Source organism: Podarcis liolepis (assembly GCF_965112155.1).
Source record: "Podarcis liolepis genome assembly, chromosome: 15".
Taxonomy (NCBI): Eukaryota; Metazoa; Chordata; class Lepidosauria; order Squamata; family Lacertidae; genus Podarcis; species Podarcis liolepis.
In genome coordinates, this window is record NC_139566.1 from 20,433,645 (window position 1) to 20,441,544 (window position 7,900).

The 7,900-nt window shown below is 47.3% G+C and overlaps 1 protein-coding gene across 2 annotated transcripts; it reads right to left on the reverse strand.

Annotated features, from left to right (window-relative positions):
- Positions 1-223: 223 nt before the first annotated feature.
- On the reverse strand, positions 224-6,306 carry CHCHD10 (coiled-coil-helix-coiled-coil-helix domain containing 10). 2 transcript variants are annotated; one of them, XM_083478957.1, is made up of 4 exons: positions 6,098-6,306; positions 2,747-2,969; positions 1,143-1,293; positions 224-524 (listed from the first exon to the last, which is right to left on the reverse strand). In XM_083478957.1, exons 1-4 carry the CDS (start codon positions 6,142-6,144, stop codon positions 505-507), a joined length of 441 nt encoding a protein of 146 aa, XP_083335083.1. In that variant the 5' UTR covers positions 6,145-6,306; the 3' UTR covers positions 224-504. The 2 variants fall into 2 exon arrangements, with proteins under 2 accessions (XP_083335083.1, XP_083335082.1); XM_083478956.1 differs by having other exon boundaries at positions 2,747-2,972; positions 6,098-6,305.
- Positions 6,307-7,900: the final 1,594 nt, after the last annotated feature.

The following is a 7,900-nucleotide window of genomic DNA, read 5'->3' on the forward strand; positions in this document are numbered from 1 at the left end:
AGTGGAATACATGAGCCTCCCTCATTTAATCCACCACAACAACCCTGCAAGGTAGGTTCGGCTGAGAGTAAGTGACTTGCCCAAGGTTGCTCTGTGAGCTTCAGAGAGGTCTCTCCCAGGTCCTAGTCTGCCACTCTGACCACTACAACACACCTCAGAGTGGTTAACGGAAATGTTTATGAGCACACACGTGTGTTTTGATCAATAGAAACATATAGACAAGTTGTAGATTAAAATAAAACCATCTCCTTTTATTTTACATTTCTCTACAAGAATTCAAGTGGGACCCAGATCCTTAAAACTCTGCTATAAGAATTTCAACTAGAATTCTCCTTGTTTGCCAGCCTACAACTGAGAACAACACTAGAGAGCTTTTGTTTTTTTGCCAATCTGGTCAGATCCCTCATCTGTCTCTGTCTTCCAGTCCCTAGCCCTTCCAGGCTCCTTTGGTTTGTTGCTCTTTCCAGGTTCTTCTCATTTTGCGGCATTAGTGCTAAAATGTCCTCATGGGAGGGAAGTAACCCCTGCAGAAAGGAAGAATAACAGGCTCAGTTTCAGCACAGAATAGACAGCTGGCACCTGAAGGTGATGCCAAACATTTAAAGCACATTTAGCGCATACTGCTTGTCTGCAAAGAATCTCGGGAACTGTAGTTTCCCTCCCCTTGCACAGAACTGCAATTCCCAGCACCCTTAACAAACAAACAAGCCCACTAGCACTGGTAAGGTGGAAGGCAGGGAGGCCAACAGTAGGTGGCGCCACAGTGAATGCCAAGCAGAGCCAACTAATTGGAGGAGGAGGAGTAAGAAGCTGATAGGCAGGGCCAACCACTGCGCTGGTTGTAAGTCAGAAGGCAGACTGGTGCAGGCTGCCTGAGTTTGGTGGGGCAGTGAGTGCCCTATTTGCTCTTATGGACCCGTCTCCACTGGTTGGACTCTATGACCTCCAAATCGCCTCTAGGACCCTATGCTCTTGCCCAGTTTTGTTCCATTTTGACAGGGCTGGATATGCTCCCAGTGCATAGGTTTCAGAGCAGTAGCAGGGACCCTCTCAGGGTTAGGAAACTCACAGCCGTCTCTCAAACCCCAATGGAGAGGCAGGTAACGAGGCACTTCCCCTCACCTCCATGCCGAAACACTCACCGCTGTTGTACTTGCACTGCTTCAGGGCCTCGTTGAAGCCCTCGCACAACGTTAGGTCGCTCTGGTTGGTAGCGCAGTCGAGGAACTGCTTTATCTCGTAGTGGCAGGGGCCAAACTGGGATCCCTGATAGGCTGGCTGCGGCCTGGACTCCTGTAGACAAGGAAAAGAGAGGAGTAAATAACCGCAGGTGAACCTTTCTGAGAAGGGACTTCACCCAGGGGGAAATGGTTTTGCAGACGTAACGTCTCCCGATTAACCAAGGACAGCTCTACCAAGCTAATCTTCCAGGCAGGCTTTGCCTTTAATTAAACCCATAGCCAAACGGCTTAGCGTCAAAGTGTCTACTTTTAGCTGGCAAGAGTCATCCCACGGAGGTCAAGAGGAGGCCCGACTCTCTCCATCTCCAATGATGGCCACCACCCCGGTCCCACCTTGCATAAAATAGGTTTATATGCATGCACAGACATTTCTCCCCCATGGCTGCTGGAGAAGTCTTTCTCCTGAGTGTGTGGAATGCAACAATGCTGGGAGGGCAGGTGGGTGTGGCTTGGCTGGAATGGTCTCCTGGGCCAAATGGAGAGGCCTAGCATTCAGAATTAGGCCCATGGCTGGTGGTTCAAACCCACCCAGAGATGGCTGTGAGCAGGATTCTTGCATGACGGGGTTGTTGTTGCTGCTGCTGTAATTATTATAATATACCACCCTTCATCAAAAGATCTCAGGGCATTTCACAAAATAAAATGAACCTTGGGGTACAACCCAACACTTAGATTCTATGAACACTCTCCTGCGTCAGATTTTAGATTGTAATCTCCTCAGGGCAGGGGTTTATCTTCTTGTATGCTGCATTACAGTGCATAACCATAAGGCATATCAGCGGTTCTCAAAGGGTGTGGTGCACTACACTGGTATGGCAGGAGAGGATGTGAAGTGTGGCAGGAAGATTCAAGGACAATAAAAGAAAATGTAAACATTTCAGTATAGGATAGGATAGGGTCAAGATTATTTTGGGGGGATATACAACCAGTAACAGCATCCACAACTCTCTTCAAGAGCGTTGGCTATTCTTCTACAGTTCTCCACGGCATGTTGTTGTGAACAGGGATTTTCAACTCTGTCAAATATGAAAGATCAGAAGAGAGAAAGGCTTCTCTGTGTTGAGGAGGAGGAGGAGAGTTTGTTCATCTCAAATTAGACTCAATATAAATGAGAAAAAGCAAGCTCACGCCTCTCATCGTGTTTGTACACATACTCAAGGTACATATGTAAGAAGCTTGTTTATAATTATATTGTGGGATTGATTCCTGTTCTTATGTAGCTGCATTGTTTTATACTTTCCAGATGCCCCATGATCGTATCATAAAGTGGTTGTGTTCGATGTATTTCTTGTCGGTAAAAAATTTGGTGCAGCACAAACCATTTTTTTATCCTGAAAGTGTGGGCGCAGAGGAAAGTTTGAGAACCACCGATATAGATGAAGAATGAACCCACAGAAAATTGCACTGTTGTGCATTTAGAAGGCTAGCAGTCATTCCTGCACCCTTATCGACACACACACACACACACACACACACACACAGCAACTTGGCAATTACAGCCTCACCTGGACAGCACTGCTTGCTGGCTTGGCCGGCTCAGAGCTGCTCCCTCCGCTGAAGGCCCCGGTGAGTGCGCCGCCAACCACATGACCCACCGCAGAGCCGACAGCCACACCTGCCGCGGTCGTAGCCATCTGGGCCATTAAGCCAGGCTGCTGGGGCTGAGCTGGAGCAGCCATTGCTGAAGGAGGAGGGTGAGCTGGGGGGTGGGCATGAGATGGTGCTGGGCTGCTGAGAGAAACAGAGGAGGAAAGAAAAGAACCAATGGAAACTTGGTTCAGGGTTTGCAAACAGAGCGGTCTTCTCCAACCTGACAGACTACGACCCCCACCAAACCCATGCAGTGCATCATGTTATAAATTTCTATCAGGTCTATCAAGCGGGGCTGTTACAGTAAACTTTTAGATGCATCACAGCCCGCTGGGGAGTGGGAAGAAGAAGAAGAAGAAGAAGAAGAGGAGGAGGAGGAGGAGGAGTTTGGATTTGATATCCCGCTTTATCACAACCCGAAGGAGTCTCAAAGCGGCTAACAGTCTCCTTTCCCTTCCTTCCCCACAACAAACACTCTGTGAGGTGAGTGGGGCTGAGAGACTTCAGAGAAGTGTGACCAGCCCAAGGTCACCCAGCAGCTGCATGTGGAGGAGCGGAGACACGAACCCGGTTCCCCAGATTACGAGTCCACCGCTCTTAACCACTACACCACACTGGCTCTCCAGTGGGTTACAACACAATGGGAGGAATTTGATGTCACACTAAGGAGATCGCTCCATCAACACAAACGTGACACAACCATCTCTCCGCCCGCCCCAATGCCATTCTGTGGGTTCTCTCAACCAGAGTTCAAAATTTGCCAGGCACATTTTGCACCTGTCTGCCGGCCACTTGCGACCAAGTCAACATGCCCGGGCGCCAGGATGACTGACACCTGGCGTCTCCACCATCTGGAGGTGCATGCCTGGAGATCCTTGGATCTGGACTGTGTTCACACACTAGTGACACATCCTGTGGAATTCGACCCATCACATTTTATCTGCACAATCAGAATGAATTTCAGGAACCACCCAAAACTCGTATTGAAAAATGGCAACTAGGCATTCCGTTTTGGCGACTGTAACCCTGGTCTAAGAGGCCATTTGGCACCTAGCTTATATATCTGAGTTTCCAACACTGCTCTCAACGGCCCCCGGAATCTATTTTGTGGGGCAGACAGGGGGAAGTGGGAAGCCCCATTGTGCTGGCAAAAGCCCTTGTGTTCAAATCCTTGTGGGTTCCTGCCGTCACAACTGGCTAGCTGAATCTGGCACAACTTTTGGTTTACTTCTGACCCACCAGGGAGCAGAGTTCACTTTCTTTCAAAACAATCTAAACACGAGACTGACGTTAACCAGCAATTCCAAAAGGTCACCTTGGGATGTTCGGCGATCTTTGCCATCAAGTGAAACAGCAAGTAAATACAACTCATATATTAGATTTGTATCCAGAACTTTCTAGTCCTCCCTCTTCCTCATCCCAAATCCTTGTATGGTGTTTATGTATTGACAGTATCTCTGGCCTGCTCTCTAGTGAATATTTTTAGTCTGCAAACCTGGAGAGCTGCTGCCAGCCAGAGTAGGCAATACAGTGGTACCTCAGGTTAAGTACTTAATTCATTCTGGAGGTCCGTTCTTAACCTGAAACTGTTCTTAACCTGAGGTACCACTTTAGCTAATGGGGCCTCCCGCTGCTGCCGCACCACTGGCACACAATTTCTGTTCTCATCCTGAAGCAAAGTTCTTAACCCGAGGTACTATTTCTGGGTTAGGGAAGTCTGTAACCTGAAGTGTCTGTAACCTGAAGCGTATGTAACCCGAGGTACCACTGTACTGAGCAAGATGGACCAATTATCTGACTCTGTATTAGTCAGCTTCCTGTGTTCCAATATCCTGACCTCAAGCTATCTTAACACCTCCATGAAGCAACAAGTTCAATGCTGGAAATTGATGGGGGGAAATCTAAAACTGGGGGGGGGGGCATGTTTCCCAGTAAACCACTGAACTGATTGCTGCTGCCTTTACCAGGGAAGGGAGAGGTTATAGAAACACAGCCTTAGAATGTTCCAGAACAGAGCACCTTGCAAAAACACACACCATAAAACTGAAACAGCCACATTTTTTTAGAAAGGAAGAAATACAGCACCCTCACTACCATTATGATTTTGCAGTTTAAGACTTCCAAACAGCCTTTTCTCATTCTAAAAAGTGGAATCTCATTATTTTAAACAGGCCTGATCTCACTGATAGCCTTCAGATCTACGAGCAAACCAGCAACCTTCAGCTACCCACACTCTAAATCAGTGACGCACAACAGAACCTTCTAGGTGTTGGTTCCTAATTTGTGGAATGCCCTCCCTGCTGAGATGCATCTGTTACCCTCCTTATTATCTCTCAGGAAAACATTCCGGTTTTCCTAGGCATTTGATGGCTGAAAGATACTGTTCCTAAGTGACCTTGAAATTATTACTCTTTTTTACCAACCCTTCACCCTTAAGTCCCAGGACAGGTTACAATCCAGCTAAAAACTCAAATCAGTAGAGCACGAGACTCTTAATCTCAGGGTCACGGGTTCGAGACCTACAGAGGACAAAAGAGGGTTGGACTAGATGACCCTCATGGTCCCTTCCAACTCTACGATTCTGTGAACTTACAATCACAGGAATAAAGTGTGTTCTTTTATAAGGCGGGGGTCCAGCTTAGTGGTAAGTGTGACAGTTTTATGTTTCTATTTTAGTTTTCACTGCTACCCTTTGGTGTCTGTTGCCCTGGGTGTCTCTGGTAGGAAGGGCGGAAGAAAAATTAAAATCAACAACCTCCTTCCTAATGAATTTTTTTTTTTGGAAAATGTGAATCGGGAGCCACCCCAAACTTCCCCACCTATTTCCAGTGTCAGAACCCGGCGTTTTTGACCAACAAAACACAGTCTGGTGTAGTGGTTAGAGAGTCAGTCTGAGACTAGGGAAAACAGACACGAAGCTCATTGCATGACCATGGCTGGGCCAGCTGTTCTCTCTTAACCTTGCCTACCTAACAGGGTTGTTGTGAGGGGAAAAACCTGAAGGGAGTGAAGAGAGGTCACCTTGAGATCCTTTGAGAAGCGACAGGATATAAACGCAATAACCCAAATACATAAAGAAATGTGCGTGTACACATAGGTTTTTCTTTCCTCCTGGTATGAGGCAGGGGTTGATAGGGTTTTTTCCAGGACAGGGAGGGCGTAACCTCAATAAACCTCGGGTCCTTGCAACTGCTCCTTTGAAAACTAAGCCCTTTCTTATTTAAAGGTGATTTGCCAACCTCGCTGCTCAGACACTGCCCTCGTACCTGGCCACAGTCGACCGGGATCCCACGCTCCTGCTGCCCCTGGGCATGTTGATCCTCAGTCTATTTGCACCAGCGCTGCTCCTGATTGCCGGCCGGCCTCCTCCTCCCGCTGCTGCTGCAAGACACTCCGAGTCTCCTTGAACTCGATCGTTGCGCACCTAGTTTCAAGAATGGAACCCACGTGGTTCAGCATCAATCATTAGAATTAGAACGCTCGCTCTGAGCAGGCGCAAAGCCGCGCAGCCAATGAAGTCTCTGACCTCTTCTGGCCCACGCTAAACTAGACACTTCTCCCCGCCCATTCACAGACACCTTTCCTCCCACTCCTCATAGAGCTATAAATTGTAGAGGCGCAGCAACGCCGTCTATTGACGCAGCTTCCTGGTTCCTTTTGACGATTAGGTAGATATATTGTAAATTTGTTTTAAACCTGGAGGTTCTCTTTATCTATCATATCTAACAACTGCTGGTGATGCTCTGTCAGTGTCTCTAGCCCACTTTTAAAAGCCATCCAAGCCAAGGCAACGAAGCCAAAAGATAAAGAACCCCAGTTGTTTCTTGGACTACAACTCCCATAATCCCTGGCCATTAGCTATGCTGGCGAGGCTTGATGGGTGTTGGAGTCTGATAGCCTCTCCATGCGTGCATTATCTGGATCACCTCACCCTAATAGCTGCGTAGTTTAATTGTCTTCCAATGATTAGAGGGAGGGGGTGAAAGATCTGCTTGCTTTCTCTGTATCATGCAGAATCCGAGTGTCTTTGACTTAAGAAAACCATACAATAGAGCACAGTGGTTTTCCCCATGTTACTGGGAGCGGGGTGGGTGGGAAGACACAAGACAGAGCTACTTGTGTTCAGGCGATTATCACATTGTCCTGACTATAGCAGAATGACGGAGGTGCTGCATAATAACAAAAACAAAACAAACAGGTGGCACTCTTCTCTCTCTCTGTGTATGGGTGTGGGTGTGGTACCAAGGTTGCTGGTAACCATTATGCAACTGGCAAGTGACTCAGAGAAGGTAGCCTTCATTTCCCGCCACAGGGCTTGCGTGGGTGTGTATTTCAGTGAAAAATAATAATACCAAAGCCTTGGAACATCTTTCCTGAGTTTTCATTTGAATCCAGCTTCTCCTTGTATAGTTGAATCTTAACACACACAGGTGGGACCTGCAACATGATGTTGCAGCATAGAATGCTATTGGGTGTTTCAGCCTCTTGGCCAGATCTGTTTCCAAAATGTTGTATTATAATAATAATAATAATAATAATAATAATAATATCATCTTTATTGTCATTGCCCCCTTCGGGGACAACGAAATTACTTGACTGCTCCATAAAAACACTAATTAAACAATACAGTATAATACAGCAAGGGAGATTAGATGACTTTCAAAGTCCGGGCTTCCCATTCAGGGCCGAGATTGCTCTGGAGAAGAAGCTGTTCTTAAGACGGCTCGTTCTTGTCTTCATCGTCCTGTATCTCCGTCCCGACGGAAAGAGCTTGAAGAGACAGTGACCAGGATGCGATGGATCTTTTACTATGTCCAGTGCCTTCCTATGGCACCTTGTGGCATAAATCTGCTCTAAGGTGGAGAGTGGGCATCCAACAATGCTCTCTGCTGCCTTAACAACCCTGCCCAACCCCATCCTGTCCTGGGTAGTACAGCTTCCGTACCACACACATAAGCCATAAGTGAGCACGCTCTCAATGGCACAGTGTTAGAAGGCAAGCAGCAGTTTCTGCGGAAGTTGGTTTTTCCTTAGTATTCTCAAAAAGTACAGTCTCTGCTGCGCCTTCT

Bases quoted from the DNA above. Each gene is read 5' to 3' on its own strand.
- CHCHD10 (XM_083478956.1), bottom strand. From the start codon at position 6,144: ATGCCCAGGGGCAGCAGGAGCGTGGGATCCCGGTCGACTGTGGCCAG. The intron at 2,973-6,097 runs GTACGAGGGCAG...TGTTTCTCTCAG, and splicing joins TCCCGGTCGACTGTGGCCAG to CAGCCCAGCACCATCTCATG. The intron at 525-1,142 runs GTGAGTGTTTCG...TCCTTTCTGCAG, and splicing joins GCAGTGCAAGTACAACAGCG to GGGTTACTTCCCTCCCATGA.